The sequence below is a fragment of the Bos javanicus genome, chromosome 23 (genome assembly GCF_032452875.1).
Source record: "Bos javanicus breed banteng chromosome 23, ARS-OSU_banteng_1.0, whole genome shotgun sequence".
NCBI classification, from domain to species: Eukaryota; Metazoa; Chordata; class Mammalia; order Artiodactyla; family Bovidae; genus Bos; species Bos javanicus.
In genome coordinates, this window is record NC_083890.1 from 16,453,918 (window position 1) to 16,470,234 (window position 16,317).

At 46.4% G+C, this 16,317-nt stretch overlaps 2 protein-coding genes across 2 annotated transcripts in view; both read right to left on the bottom strand.

Annotated features, from left to right (window-relative positions):
• The window catches only part of PEX6 (peroxisomal biogenesis factor 6), a 351,627-nt gene that overhangs the window by 155,031 nt on the left and 180,279 nt on the right, over positions 1-16,317 (bottom strand). The gene's annotated exons all lie outside the window — the stretch shown is intronic.
• TBCC (tubulin folding cofactor C) lies at positions 4,036-6,224 on the bottom strand. The gene has a single exon (XM_061398198.1). It carries the CDS (start codon positions 6,112-6,114, stop codon positions 5,077-5,079), a length of 1,038 nt encoding a protein of 345 aa, XP_061254182.1. The 5' UTR covers positions 6,115-6,224; the 3' UTR covers positions 4,036-5,076.

Genomic DNA, 16,317 nt, shown 5'->3' on the forward strand with positions numbered 1-16,317 from the left:
GTAATTCCATGATGTTTCTAAAACATTGTATTACTAAGAAGTAACATTAGCCATAGGAAGTTGAATCTTTACATCTTACTGTTTTTGTTCATTTCTGCCTGATTAACACAACTATTTTTTGTTGTTGTTGTTAAATAATGACTCTTGCATGGCAGTCAGAACTTTAGTATTAAAACTTTTAACTAAATTGACCATTTTCTCCTGTTCTTTTGTGGTTGAGACCCTGGAGTGACACTTTTATAATTATACAATACTCACATAATATCGTGGGAGCTTCCCAGGTGGCTTAGTGGTAAACAATCTGCCTGTCAATGCAGGAGCCACAGTTTGGATTCTTGGGTTGGGAAGATCCCCTGGAGAAGGAAATGGCAATCCACTCCAGTATTCTTTTTTAAATTAATTTTTTTAATTGAAGGATAATTGCGTTACAGAATTTTGTTGTTTTCTGTCAACCACTCCAGTATTCTTGTCTGGAAGATTCCATGGACAGAGGAGCCTGGCAGGCTACAGTCCATGGGGTTGCAAAGAGTCAGACACGACTGAGGGCCTGAGCACTCACACATGCATCTAATACCGCACTGTTGTATTTAACATAACTGATCATAAATGATCTTTAATAAGCTCTGATTGCTTGACTGCTATGCAATTTTATTGCTTTTCCAGAGTTGATCTTAGTGAAAATATATGGTCATTACGCTAATTGGTGAATATGCCCTCACTGCAATGATGATTGTCATTAGATTTAATAAAAACTAAAGTCACTTTAAGTCAATTATTTTAATTTAGGGGTATGACTTTAATATAGATTTGTTTTGTTTTTGTCTTTGTAAAAAAAAAAAAAAATCCGTCCCAGTTTAACCATAAGGCAAAGAGATAGGGTCTATCTTCCTGAAAGAGCAGACAGACCTGAGAGGACAGGATGAACAGGTGAGACCTTCTGGGAACGGAACTGACATGATCTGGGCATCACTCATCACTGGCCAACTCGGGGACCAGATGGAGACTGCAAAAAACGTTGTGCTTGTCTTGTCCAGTGTTTTTTAAACACCTGAATTTGTCTGCCAGGTCATCTGGTCCCCCACTCCTTAGTGACCTTCTCACAGCAGCCTTGCTCATGGACTTCGCCAGCTTCAGTACAGTTCAGTTCAGTTCAGCAGCTCAGTCGTATCCGACTCTGCAACCCCATGGACTGCAGCACCTCAGGCCTCCCTATCCATCACCAACTCCCGGAGTTTACTCAAACTCATGTCCATTGAGTCGGTGATGCCATCCAACCATCCCAACCTCTGTTGTCCCCTTCTCCCGCCTTCAATCTTCCCCAGCATCAGGGTCTTTTCCAATGAGTCAGTTCTTCGCATCAGGTGGCTAAAGTATTGGAGTTTCAGCTTTAGCATCAGTCCTTCCAATGAATATTCAGGACTGATTTCTTTTAGGATGGACTGGTTGGATCTCCTTGCAGTCCAAGGGACTCTTAAGAGCCTTCTCAAACACCACAGTTCAAAAGTATCAATTCTTCTCCACTCAGCTTTCTTTATAGTCCAACTCTTACCTCCATACAAGACTACTGGAAAAACCATAGCTTTGACTAGATGGACCTTTGTTAGCAAAGTAATGTTTCTGCTTTTTAATATGCTATCTAGGTTGGTCATAACTTTTCTTCCAAGGAGTAAGCGTCTTTTAATTTCATGGCTGCAGTCACCATCTGCAGTGATTTTGGAGCCCAGAAAAATAAAGTCTGACACTAGACCTGGTAAGCATTGGGTGCCTGGAGAAGAGTGACATCCTTGAACATGGAACTTGGGTGAGAAAAAGTGAAAAACGGAGAGTTTTAACAATATATGGAATTTGAGGGAATTTCCTGGTGGACTGGTTAGGATGTGGCACTTGCACTGCTGTAGGCCCAGGTTCTATCCCTAGCTAGGGAACTAAGATCACAGCCAAAGGAAAACAACAGAAAAAAAAGAATTTGGAATCTGAAAGGCAGGTAAGCCCAATAAGGGTCGAGGCTAGGGGCACAAATCCAAGACTGTGCCCATAGGTTGAGAGTTGAGGCTCTGAGAGAATTAATACAGAAAGAAGCTAAAGGGGACTGTGCTGGTGGTCCAGTGGTTAAGACTCTGTGCTCCCAATGTGGGGGTCTGGGTTCAATCCCTGGTCAGGGAACTAGATCCCACATGCTGAAACTAAAGACCCTGCATACTGTAATGAAGGTCTCCCATGCAGCAGTGAAAGTCCTGTGTGCTACAACTAAGACCCGACACAGCCAAACAAGTAAATATTAAAAAAAAAAAAAAAAAAAAGCTAAGTTTTGATGCTCAAAACTTTGGGCATCACTTGTATTTAAGGGCTATAAATTACCAGAATCCCAATGAAGGGAAGCCGTCCTACCGGAAACAGGTTAGAGAAAGCTTATGGTCAAGGAGAGAAGTTCAAGGATAAGTGTAAACTGTATCTCAAACACAGAGTACACTGTACCTAGAGTAAAAAGGCTAAGTTGAGGGGAGGGGAAGGAGCCAGATTTGGTGATCAAGCCACTAATATACCCACTCCAGTATTCTTGCCTGGAAAAATCCCAATCCATGAGGTCACAAAACTGGGCAACTAAGCAACAAAGATCATTAAAGCGCACTTTCAGCAGAGAAGAGTTAAAATTACAAAGACTGAAAGACAGCATAGATATAGAGTAAGTGGACACAGCTGTTTTAGGGTGTCAGACACACAAGAAAGGAGCTGGAGCGTCATTCAGTGACATGTAGGGTGGAGGGTCTCAGGATGGGATATCGTAAAAGAAAAAGGCCTGTGGAAAGGGAGTGACAGCCACAGGAGGTTGGTTCCACGAATGGAAGAGGAAGCTCTGGGCAAGAGACATGCCTCTAGTGAGGAAGATCAGCAAAGATGGAAATGTTTTCAAATATTGAGGGACATTGCGGGAGCTAGTTGGATAGCCTATAACTGGTTGGGTTGTCGGCAGAGTTACAGGTACATGATTGTGAACTTAAGAAGGGGTTGGGATTTCCCTGGTGGTCCAATGGTTAGGATTCCACTGCGGGGGTCTGAGTTCAATCCCTGGCCCGGGAACTAAGGTCCCCTCAACAAGCTGAAAAAAGAAAGTAGGAAAGGGTCTGGGAGACTTGGCATCATTCAGGAAGGCAGGACAGGCTTTTTGAGCAGCAGAGAAAGCTAGGCTGAGATTAGCAAGCATTACTATGGTTCATACTACCATAAGGTTTGCAAGCGATTCAAGGTATTTTAATCTTTAATTAGCAAAGTAAACTTTCCTATAAAAATGACCAGTCCACAGAAATGAACTGCAAGCCCATTAGTGTCACAAGCATGGTTTATTCTTGGGTAATTCCCTGACAGTCTAGTGGTTAAGACTCCAAGCTTTCACTGCCAAGGCCTGGGTTCAGTCCCTGGTCAGGGAACTAAGATCCTGAATGCCAGGCTGTGTGGCCAAAAAAGAAAAACAAACATGGTTTATTTTTTTTTTTAAACCTTTTTTATTTAAGCATGGTTTATCCTTAAGTGCACTTGTGTAAACTATCAGTCTCTAGGGGTATAGCTTTAGGATATACAAGTTTCTAATGTAAAGATATGGTTGAGGATTTAATTATATGTTGTTTCTTTTTATTATCAGAATTAATTCTCCCAAGTAAATGATATTTTCCCCTCTTGTTTGTAAATGATGCAAATTGTGAAACTGATTGGGATCTCTTTTCAAGTCAGTTAATGGTTGAGGAAAAAAAAATAATCCGCATTCACACCCAGCTAAGGAAGCGAGTGTGGCAGCTATGTTTGTTTATTGGCTTCATTTCTGCCTGCATGTAGTTTGTCACTCTACCCTGGTCCCTCCTCGTCATGTATCATTTTGTTATATTTCACATATCCTAGAAGCCACTGTAAATCCTTTTTTGGAACAAAAGAGAACATATAATATTAAACATATAAAGACTTGAGATATTTAAACACCTTAATACTTGTAGTGGATATTAAATAAAAAGCACACCCAGTTACAAAGCCACTAGACCCAAAAAAGCCTTTTGAAAATCATACAACTTTCCATTTAATAATGAGTCGTAGTGTACAGAGCAGAAAGCCAAATTTGTAACAGCAGAGAATTACAGCAAAATGAGTTGAAAAATTAAGACTCAGCCATGTTTGCCTCAGCTCTTTTAGTATATGAGAATAGATACTTAGCACTATTATGCCAAAAGCTATTTGCCCTTCTTAATTTTGGAAGCTTTCTTCCCAACTCAATTATCAGTATCCAGTAGTGATTAAGCTGGACTCTGGAGCCAGAGTACCTGGTTTCAAATCCAGCCCACCACTCCAGCTGTGTAGCCTTTGGGCAACTTTCTTACCTGTTTCCTTACTTGAAAAATTGCGTTAACAGAACCTAACTCAAGATTTTGAAGACTTAATAAGTTTACACCAGGTAGGTGCTTACAATGGCGTCAATAACATTTTAAGTGCGCAAAAACTGGTAGCTATAACTACTGTGGCTTTATGTGTGGTTAAGACTCATGAGGCTCTTGGAGCCCACTGCCAAAACTGGATTCAAGTCAGTCAATGAGTAGCTGGATGCCAAAAACCCAAGCCAACATGTAGCTGAAGACCAGATAGGAGTCTTTCCATCGATCCACTAAAAAATACTTATGGAAGTTAAACCTGCAAGTCAAAAAAGTTCTTGGTTAATGGCAGTTTAATTAAACAAGACTAACTGGCTCCTACTAGAGCCCTAGTGAATTCGTTTATTAAACAAATATTTATTAAAGGCCTAATTTATCAAGCAATAAGTTTTAAACACCACAAAATCATTAAAAACCAACATACAATCACACTTTTTCACCTCATGGCTTCAAAGAATCACCGTCTAACAATAGGTCCTAGGCAGTACCAAAATAGCAAAAATTCTTTAAAGTGCTACACCTGCCAAAAATTTAATGGAAATCAAAAGTCAACCTCAAAATCTTAAAATAATGAAAACATAGCATGACGACAGTAAACTTTGGAGTCCCATGAGCCGGACTCAGTCCCACAGGGAAGTATTTGGTGGAAGTGAAGAGTTACAACTGCTTAGTCCCACTGGATCCTTCGCTCTTCTTCAGGAAGAACATTCCAGTTTGGAGAGGCCACATCCCGAGCCAGCCAGTTGAAATCGTCAACGTCGTTCCAGTTATTTTTGTTCTTGTCTAAACCAGAGCCCTCGAAGTCCTTGTCGATGCCCGGGTAGCTCCAGGTGTAGGGGGCGAACTGGATCCCGGTGCAGTCCTCCATGATGGCCCTGCTGGTCACCTGCAAGAAGATGCGGGTGTCTTTTGTGGTGTGTACGCGGAGCTGCTGGCAGGCCACGGCCAGCACGCAGTCACTGCAGTCCTCCAGGAACACGGAGGTGGACACCGGGCCGCAGAGCAGCGTACAGCCTTGGGCCTTGGTCAGCCGCAGGGTGTTGGGATTGCCGTAGAGTTTGATCGTGCAGTTTCTCAGTTGGGTCAAAAGGACGTCCTGCTGGTGCAGCTCCTCAGCTCTCTTCTCCAAGACTTGGGACTGCAGATTGGAAAAGCCGCAGATCCAGCTGGAGTCGAAATCTCCCTCCTCCTTCAAGGGCGGCGGGGAGGTCAGGCTGCCTTCCGCCGCCGGGGCGTCGGGAGCCGAAGCTACTTGCGTGGCTGAAGCAGCATCCTTCTTGCGGGTCTTGAAAGCGAAACGCTTCTTAGGCTGAAGCTCCTGGCGCCGCTTGGCCAGGGCCGCCTGCAGCCGCGCCAGCACCTCTTGCGCTTGCCGCAAATCGTAGGCGGCCAGGAACAAAACCGAGTCGTTTATAAGTTTCTGAAGGCCCTGCAACCGAGCGGCCGCCTCTTCCAGCCGCTCGACGGACTCCCCGCTTTCCAGAAGCTCTTCCACGGCCGATCGCTCCCGAGCGAAGGCGGCGGCGAAAAAGTCGCTCTTCTCCTCTTCCACTTCCTGGTCCTGCCGCTTTTGCTTCCGCCTTTCTACCTCCAGTTGCCGCTCATGTTCTCGCTTCTGAAGCCGCTCGGGCACCAGGGTCCGCTCTCTCTGGGATCCCAAGTCCCCGTTCGCTAGGGCAGCGGCGGACAAACCACCAGTCTCCATCTTAACTTCAAGCTTCCTTTCTCCTGCCTTCCTTCCTCCGGGCGCGCCCTTTCGCGAGGCCTCCCACCAACGCGCCCTGTGATTGGCCGGGCATGCTGACGTCAGATCCCGGCCTTATTTTCTTCGCCCATTGGTTCCTCTGCACTGGAGGGGGCGGGGATGTGGGGCGGGGCCGACTGACAGAGGGGGTGGGGAGACAAAGGTCCTTGTGGATGGGTGGGGTGGGAGGCAGGCGGGGGAAGCTTTTTTTCTTCTTAAAGGGGCAGGACTTATATCCGGGATTGTGGGGTGAGTTGCAGCAGCGGCAGCTGCACATGTGGGTTTGTTTATAAGAACAAGGTTAGAAACTCGCAGGACTCCCCCTCCCCCCCAGCTCCTCCCTACTACCCCCTTACAGGCCGGAGATCCGCAACTGGTGGGGGGAATGTGTGCGTGTGGTGGGTGGGTGGGGGGGACAGGTAGTGGTGAGAAAGATGGAGGGGGGGTGAATATTACACCGCCCGGCCGGCGCGGGTGGAAGCGGCAGCTGGAACAGCTGGCTAGGGAGCGGCTTGCATGTCTCTTGGGTTTTTTTTTTCTTTTTCCTTCCACCATCCCTTCCCCCAACCCATTCTTGCCGCCCCTAAACCCTCCTACCCACCCCCGCGCCGCTGCAGTTCCGCGTGGCCTGGGGCTCCTGGATTCCCTAAGGCAGTTACCCGGGCGGGAGAAGGCGAAGGGCACGTACGGGAGAGACTGAGGTCCTCACTGCAGCCGGGTCCAGGGGGCCCTGGAGGAGTCTAAAAACAGATTACTATTTGGTTTTTTGTTTGTTTTTTTTTTTGCCAATCGCTGCAGTCGAAGGGGTGGGGAGTGGGGGCGGGGGGAGGGTGAGACTCCACACCCCCTCCCTCTTCCTCCCACGCCCTAACCCCCCTGGGCCGTCACTCCCTGCACAGCTGGCCGCTGCTGACCGCGCGGGTGCTGAAACCCCAGCCCCGGACTCCGCGGCAGTCTGTGGGGCCGTCGGTGGTTAGGAAAGTGATGGGGGAAATGTTACATTATTTTTAGAGGTGATGGGAGGGATTTATCACCGGAAGTAAATGAGCCTCCCCTAAAGTCGGGACCAGCCAGAGGTGTGAGTGGGCAGCCTGGACGGCGCAATCGCTGGCAAAACCCAGAACAGCGGGCTGAGCGAGAACCCGGGCGCGGCCGGCAGCCGGCGCGGGGCACCTCGCGTGCTCCGCTGAGCGCCGGGGCCTCTGACCCTGCCCGTCCTTACTGTCGCCGGTTCCACCCTTATCTCCACCCCCGGTTTCCAACCTCTGTCGGGGTAGTTAACTGCCCGAGAAACTGTCACTTGAAATGGTACTGATATACCTGCATTTTGATGCAGAAAAAAATGGGAGGAAATGAGAGGATTAAGATTCCTCTCCCACTTTTTCAATACCCACTCTCCTCCTTTCCTTCTCATTTAAAAGGAAAACCAAACATAAATTCCCGAGTTTCTCCGCTGAAAGTCAGCGCAGGTCACACTGTTTGGCAAATTCTACTCGGGGATGGAATTATAATTATTGTGTGTTTGTAGACATGCACCTGATCGAAATGACGTTGCTGAAAACATCTTGTGCTTGCGCTTGTAGTATATATGATAAATTTTAATTTGCTTTGTTTCATGGACAAGATAGATGGAGATTTTTGTGTGTGTGTGAAGTATGTTTTCAAGGCTGGTGAACGAAATATAACTGGTTATCTTGTCTTTGGGTCATATGGGGGAATGCAATTGCTGATTTATTTTGTGAAAAATTGATTTAACCAGGGAAGGTTTGAAGTGAAGTCGCTCAGTCGTTTCCGACTCTTTGCGACCCCATGGACTGTAGCCTACCAGGCTCCTTAGTCCACGGAATTTTCCAGACAAGAGTACTGGAGTGGGTTGCCATTTCCTTCTCCAGGGGATCTTCCCAACCCAGGGATCGAACCTGGGTCTCCCACATTGCAGGCAGACGCTTTACCGTCTGAGCCATCCGGGAAGCCCCTAGGGAAGGTTTAGGGAAGGTTTAGAGGAAGTTTATTTTGCTAGGGAGAAAAATCTGACCTGCCTCACCTAAGTATTTCAGCAATACAGTCTGTCCTGTCTCCAGTTAAAGAAGTTTGTAGCAAACAAGGTTTATTGGGCTTGGGTGTTGCAACAGGAGTGAGACAACGTTTTTTAATTAGCTACAGTGACCCTGGGGGTAGGGGATAGTGTTGTCTGTATCTGAAGTGGAATGGAAAGCCATTAAACCCTTCGAAGAACTTCACTTATGCCCAGTGAGCGGTTTGGGGATAGGGTCCAATAGATTTTGGAAGTTTCCAAGTATTTTAAGTTGGTTAGTTCAGACTTTAATGAGAAAGGGGCAGTAAAGGGCAAGAATGAATGGGTCACCCTGCAGACCCAGGGTGTGGGAAAGAAAGAAAGAAAGTGAAGTCGCTCAGTCTTGTCCTACTCTTTGCAACCCCACAGACTGTAGCCTACCAGGCTCCTCCATCCGTGGGATTTTCCAGCAAGAGTACTGGAGTGGGTTGCCATCAGTGTGTGGGAGGTGCCTTCAAAGACTAATGTGAGGCCCCAGTGGGAATGGACAGGGGTCAGAAGTCTGGTCATTGTGAAGCACTGGCTTGACTGTTCTTTTTTGTAATATATAATATATAATGTATTTATCATTTATTTTTGATTGCGCTGGGTCTTCGTTGCTGCACTCGGGCTTTCTCTAGTTGCCGTGGGAGCTACTCTTTGTTGCAGTGATTGGCTTCTGGTGGCTCCTGTTGTGGAGCATGGGCTGTGGGTGTGCCCAGGCTTCAGCAGTTGCAGCCCTCAGGCTCTAAAGCACAGGCTCAGTAGTTGTGGCACACGGGCTTGGTGCTCTGTGGTATGTGGGATCTTCCCAGACCAGGGAATGAACCTCTGTCCCAGGTGATTCTCAACCACTGTATCATGAAGGCGGTCCGGCTTGACAGTTCTTGACAGACCCCAGCACAGCTGCAAGCCAGGGAGGTACCGGTCAAGACATAGGTTTAAAGCTACATTTCAAAAGTAGGAAGGCATTGACAGGCTGTATATGTGTCTTCTTTATGACGTTTGAGGGCAGTTGATTCAGTGTGCATCCTTGAAAGGGCCCCAGCTCCTCAGAAGGACATGCCTGTTCTGATGGAAGGAAACAGGGTAATGCTTTACAGTGGAAATGTGGCAGAAGGCAAGCTGCCCATGAGTTCTGGATCCCGCTTTCAAGGATACTTTACAAAGCTTGTGAATCGAAGAACTGCTGTCCATTAGACGTCTTGGAAAGTGAAAGAATTGTAATGTGTTCCAGACTTTAAAAATTATTTAACAAAAATTTAGATGCTTTAATGGTTCTATTTGTTAGATACGTTTTTTAATTTTTTGAACATTTAAAAAGTAGAGAGGAGAGTGTTTACACGTACCTATCACCCAACTTCAGCAATTCACAACTGGCAGTCCTGTTTCTTCTAAAACCCTAGCCACTTTCCCACCCCACCTTACTCTGATTTTTTGTTGTTGTTATTCAGTTGCTAAGTCGTGTCTGATTCTCTGTGACCTCATGGACTGCAGCATGCCACACTCCTCTGTCCTCCGATATTTCCCAGGGTTTGCTCAAATCCATGTCTATTGAGATAGTGATGCTATCTAATCACTTCATCCTCTGTTATCTCTTTCTCCTTTTGCCTTCAGTCTTTCCCAGCATCAGGATCTTTTCCAGTGAGTCAGTTCTTCACATCAGGTGGAAAAAGTATTAGAGCTTCAGCTTTAGCAGTAGTCCTTCCAATGAATGTTCAGGGTTGATTTTCCTTTAGGATCAGTATTCAGGATTGATCTCCTTTCTGTCCAAGGGACTCTGAAGAGTCTTCTCCAGCACCACAGTTCAAAAGCATCAATTCTTTGGCTCTCTACCTTCTTTACGATCAAACTCTCACATCTGTACATGACCACTGGAAAAGCCACAGCTTTGACTATATGGACCTTTGTCAGCAAAGTGATGTCTCTGCTTTTTAATATGCTGCCTACGTTTGTCATAGCTCTCCTTCCAAGGAGCAAGCATCTTTTAATTTCGTGGCTGCAGTCACCATTTGCAGTGATTTTGCAGCCCAAGAAAATAAAATCTGTCACTGCTTCCACTTTTTCCCTTTCTATTTGCCATGAAGTGATAGGACTGGATGCCATGATCTTAGTTTTTTAATGTTGAGTTTCAAGCCAGCGTTTTCACTTTCCTCTTTCACCTTCATCAAGAGGCTTTTTAGTTCCTCTTCACTTTCTACCATTAGAGTGGCATCATCTGCATATCTAAGGTTGCTGATATTTCTCCTGGCAGTCTTGATTACAGCTTGTGATTCATCCAGCCAAGCATTTCTCATGATGTACTGTGCATATAAATTAAATAAGCTGGGTGACAATATACAGCCTTGTCATATTCTTTTCCCAATTTTAAACCTATCAGTTGTTCCATTTCCGGTTCTAACTTGCTTATTTTAAAATGAATCCCAAACTTTATATTATTTAATATTTTACAATCCACGAATATTTCAATATGTCTCTCAAATAGATTAAGGCTGTCTTTTTAAAAACATAACTATAATACTATTTGTTGTTGTTTAGTCACTCAGTCGTGTTCAATTCTTTCCAACCTTATGGACTGTAGCCCACCAGGCTCCTCTGTCCTTTGGATTTTCCAGACAAGGATGCTGGAGTGGGTTGCCATTTCCTCCTCCAGGGGATCTTCCCAACCCAGGGATCGAACTTGCATCTCCTGCAAGTCTCCTGCAAGTCTCCTGCATTGCAGGCAGATTCTTTTACTGCTGAGCCACAGTCCAAAAAAGTGGCGACTGTTTCTCCATTACTATCTGAATTTCAGGCTGTTAGGGGAACCACTGATCCAAACCAATATTCACATTTCTCTGATTATAATTTCCTTTTTAAAATTACTTTATGTGAATAAGGATCCAAACAAGTTCTATACAGTGAGCCTAGTTAATATGTCTCTTTAATCACTTTTAAATCCTTCCCCTCTCTCTCTCAAATGTTTTGTTGAGAAAAATGGTCATTTGTTTAATAGAGTTTCCCACAGGTTGAAGTTTCTGGTTGCATCTGCATACTATGTTTGTCATTTTAAATACTTGTTGTATTTATTTGATCTTTTAACATCCTTAAGAGAATATTTGTGTAGTGATAAGCCACAGAAAATCAGTAACTGAGGAATGAAAGCAGGTAACACAATAAAACCGTCTTTGGGTGTGGTCAGATAGCAAAGAATGAGGCCTTTTGTGTTCTCTGGTGTTTATCAGGAACCCTGTGCAGGCCATTCCTGGGCAAATAAACAAATCCAGGCTCTGTTTTCTACTAGCTGGATTCCAGAAGTAGGTGTCACCTATTCATCTTTCAGCAAATATTGAACGTGTAGTGGATTAAAAGGATTCACTACAAGTTCTGCATGTCAGGTATGAAATATATAGCCAATTTTCCAGTCTGGGTGGCTGACTTCTGACACAAAGCCAGTGAGGGGTGTCAGCCGTGCAGGCACGTGCTATTCTGGAAAAGGCTCCACCTTGGTCTGGGAAGCAGAATGGGAGCAGCTTCTGCCTTCCTCCTCTGCCCCTGGCTTTCTTCACCTCCTCAGCTCCCGTCACTTTCTAGGATGTCCCTTCCTCATTGTACCCCTAAGACCTAGCACAGGGGCTGCTGCTGCTTATGGATCCACGCCCAGCACTGAGCCAGGGAGGTTCTCCGGCTGCCAAGTGCGTCAAGATAGGCAGAGTCCCTTTCCTCCTTGAGGAGGCCTAATCTGGGGCAGATAATTACACAAATGTGAAATCGTAACAGTGACAATTGACAACTGTTAGGAAGGACAGAGGAACAGTGGGTGCCCCTCATGGGAGGTTTGACCTTGTTGGGAGGTCAGCGAAGTCTTCCGGAGCAGGCAGGGTTGAGCTCTGGCTGGAAGGAGGAACAGGAATGAACATGGAGTCAGTGAACCCTGGAAGGGGTCCTCTAGGTATGTGGGCTCAGGGGTCACTGGTCACTTTGTGGAGAGCTGTGTCCAGGAGGGCTGGGGGCAGGAGGCCGCAGGGGTTAGGTGAGAGGGAGAGGCGGGAGCAGATGCCGAATCCATATAACTCTTTGGAGACGTTTGTGAGGAGGGGGGAGGGAATAAATAGGCAGTGCAGGGAGGCCAATGAGGTATTTCTGGTTTTTACAGGAAAAAAGAAGACATAACCTAAGGGCCCTGAAATGACTGGAGGAGATGGGACACAAAACACCGGTGTGAGGATTAGCCGTGGATAAAGGGAAGGACAGCTTTCTCTATGGCAGTGCTATTGTATTAACTTTTTATTGTGAAAGTTTTCAAACATATGCAAACCTTTTGCTCTCAACTCACAGTAACAGATGCATAATTGAAACACAAGCTTTAAGAAACAGCAAATACTCTTTGGATATACAGTAGATGCTATTTTCTATTCTTTTTATTGTATTTTAAAATGTTGGCCAAGACCTGCTAATCAAACAGCAGTTTTAAGTTGATGTGTCAGTGGGAGAGGGTGCTGCTGCTGCTGCTGCTGCTGCTGCTGCTGCTAAGTCACTTCAGTTGTGTCTGACTCTGTGCGACCCCATAGACGGCAGCCCACCAGGCTCCGCCGTCCCTGGGATTCTCCAGGCAAGAATACTGGCTGCTAAGTCACCTCAGTCGTGTCTGACTCTGTGTGACCTCATACACAGCAGCCCACCAGGCTCCCCCATCCCTGGGATTCTCCAGGTGAGAACACTGGAGTGGGTTGCCATTTCCTTCTCCAATGCATGAAAGTGAAGTCGCTCAGTCGTGTCCGACTCTTAGCGACCCCATGGACTGCAGCCTACCAGGCTCCTCCACCCGTGGGATTTTCCAGGCAGGAGTACTGGAGTGGGGTGCCATTGCCTTCTCCGGGGAGAGGGTGCAGTTGTAGGTAAACTTGCATGTTTGATGAGTCTGACGGTGTCTGTGCTGTCTGTGAGTGGGCAGCAGGGTCCTCTGCTGGGTGTGAAAGGAACGAGGCACGAGGCATCTGAAAAGTAGGGGGAACGTTTGGATGCCTTGTGGGAAGAGAGAGAGTGTGTTGTCCAGAGAGGCAGGGCTGGTGGTGTGGATAGTCAGCAAATACTTGAGAATGAAGGAGCAACCTTCCAGGGGGCCATCTAGGCCAGACACTGACTCAGGGGATGGAGCACGGCTAGGGGCAGGGTAGAGGAGAGAGGCTGGCATGGAGAGCCTGAGCCTCAGAAGGCAGGAATTCCTGTGGCGGGGCTTCACTAGAAAGGTCTGGAAGCTTGACTCCTGTGGCCCCTCCTGCATTCCCTCCAAAATCTTCAGAAACTTATGTCAGTCTTCGAAGACCCACACTACCTGTCAGCAGATGACCTTAACCTACTCTTCTCGGGGGCTTCCTGATAGCTCAGCTGGTAAAGAATCCGCCTACAATGCAGGAGACTCCGGTTTGATTCCTGGGTCTGAAGTTCCCCTGGAGAAGGGATAGGCTACCCACTCTAGCATTCTTGGGCTTCCCTGGTGGCTCAGACAATAAAGTATCTGCCCACAATGCTGGAGACCTGGGTTGGGAAGATCCCCTGGAAAAGGGCATGGCCACCTACTCTAGTCTTCTTGCCTGGAGAGTCCCAGGGACAGCAAGGCCCCCAGAGAAGAATCTCACCTCACCTCCCTCTTATAACCTCTCCGTGAAGATCCACCCCTTTGCCTCTTCCCCTTCTTCAAGGCCAACACCTCCACCTGATCTGCGTCCCTCCCATTTCCTGGAACCTTGAGCCACCCCCATCCTCTCTTCAGGATCTTTAATGCTTCTTCTTTGGTTTCTCTTCTGAACAAGCAAGTTCCCTCCACTTAAAACAGTTTTCTTTTTGAGTGGAGGGAACTTGCTTGTTCTTTTTTCCCTCTTTTGTCAGTAGACTTTTTAAAATATATATATTCTTAAAATATTTATAAATAAATTTTTAAAAATTTATTTATTTACTTACTAGGCTGCCTCAGGTCTTAATGGCATTGTTTGGGCTCTTTGTTGTGGAGCGTAGGTACAGGCTTAGTTGCCTTGCAGCATGTGGGATCTTGGCTCCCCAACCAGGGATCGAACCTGTATCCCCTGCACTGGAAGGCAGATTCTTAACCACTGGACCACCAGGGAAGTCCCTATTAATAGACTTTTTATTTTATTCAACTTTTTAAAATAAATTTTGCGGGAGAGGTAATTGGGTTTATTTTTTTCCTGGCTTTCTTGAGATATATTGTGTGAGTTTAGGGGACTCATTGTGATGATTTGACTTGTGTGTGTTTATATTTGTATTTGTTGTTGTTGTTCAGTTGTTAAGTCATGTCCAACTCTTTGCAACCCCAGGGACTGCAGCATGCCAGGCTCCCCTGTCCTTCACTCTCCTTGAGTTAGCTCAAATTCATGTCCACTCAGTCGGTGATGCCATCCAACCATATCATCCTCTTTCGCCCCTTTCTTCTCTTGCCCTCAATCTCTCCCAGCATCAAAGTGTTTTCCAGTGAGTCAGCTCTTCGCATCAGATAGCCAGAGTATTGGATCTTCAGCTTCAGCATCAGACTTTCATGATGGAAGGACCAGTCCTTCTTTTACTATATGACTGAGCCACTGTGGACGCGTGGATTGTTAACTGTGGGGCTTCCCTGGTGGCTCAGTAGTAAAAAAAAAACCCGCTTGCCAATGCCAGGGACTTGGCCTAGCGGGCTACAGTCCACAGATCGAAAAAGAGTCTGACCTGACTTAGGGACTCAACTACAACATTGTTAACTGTAGTCAACATGCTGTATGTTACATTTCCAGAACTTACTCATCTTGTAACTGAAAGTTGGTAACTTTCTGTTTATTTCTGGCTGCGTTGGGTCTTCATTTCTGTGCTTTCTCTAGTTGCAGGGAACTGGGGCTACTCATTCTTTCGGTGCATGGGCTTCTCATTGTGGTGGCTTCTCTTATTGAAGAACACAGGCTCTAGGTGCACAGGCTCCGTAGTTGTAGCCCACGGGCTTAGTTGCCCCATAGCTGGGGAATCTTTCCAGACCAGGGATCCAACCTGTGTCTCCTGCATCAGCAGGCGGACTCCTATCCACTTTACCACCAGGGAAGTGCCTGGAAGTTTGTATCTTTTGACCACCTTTGTCCATCTCCCATCCCACCCCTGGCAGCTGCCAATCTAGTCTCTGTTTCTCTGGGTTCAACTGTAACAACAGACTTTTAAGAACAGTCATCTACGTTTGCTGTGTTCAGATTCTCAATCTTATTCCCTCCTTAATCCCTTATCACCTGATTTCTGCCTCTGCTACTTCAGTGGGAAATCCCCATTCCCTCCTAATGTTCAAGTCCGTTGTTCTTTGTAGCTCTCAGCACTGGATAACCAGTCTCAGCACTGGATAACCCCTTCTCAGAGTACAGCTCCCTGGTTCTGTGTGTTCTCTCTCCATCCCTGATCACTGTTCTTCATCTTCTTTACCAGCTTCTCTCCACCTGTCCCCTAAGTATCCACGGGGCCAGATTTCTGTCTTGGTACCAGTTTCTAGTTCCTCTCACCTCCTCCTCCCAGGGCACCGAGTCCTGTCCTTATGCTGGCTCCTCCTGCTTCTCTCCTGAGCCCAAACTTGGACTTCCAACACTTTTCTTGATATTTCTATGTCTCCATATTTCTGCTGTCCAAAATACCTATTTTAAGATGGCTTCAAAGGAAGTCCTTATTGTCCCAGTGATGTCCTTTTTCTTCGGTACATAAGTTTCAGTTTATTTCTGTGTAGGAAACGAACCCAAAACTTACTGGTTTGAAATAGCAGTAACTTATTTCTCACAATTCTGTGGGCTGAACTGGGTCTGGAGCCTCCAAGTCAGCCTCTCTCATATGTCTGCAGCCTTACTGCACCTCGTCCCCTCCACCCAGCCTGTCTCCTGCTTCAGTCACCTTCCTAACATTGCTATTGGGCTCCAGCTTTGCATGGTGGCTGGCTTCCCAAGGGCCAAAAGTAGGTGCCACCAGGTCTCTTCAGGCTTGAGCCGGAATTGGTACAGTGTCACTTCATTTGATCAAAGCACATCACAAAGCTGCCCAGATTCAAGACAAGGAGAAACAGACTCCACCTTTTGATGGGTGGAGCACAGGTCTTCAGAGGAGCGGGGGGAATTGTT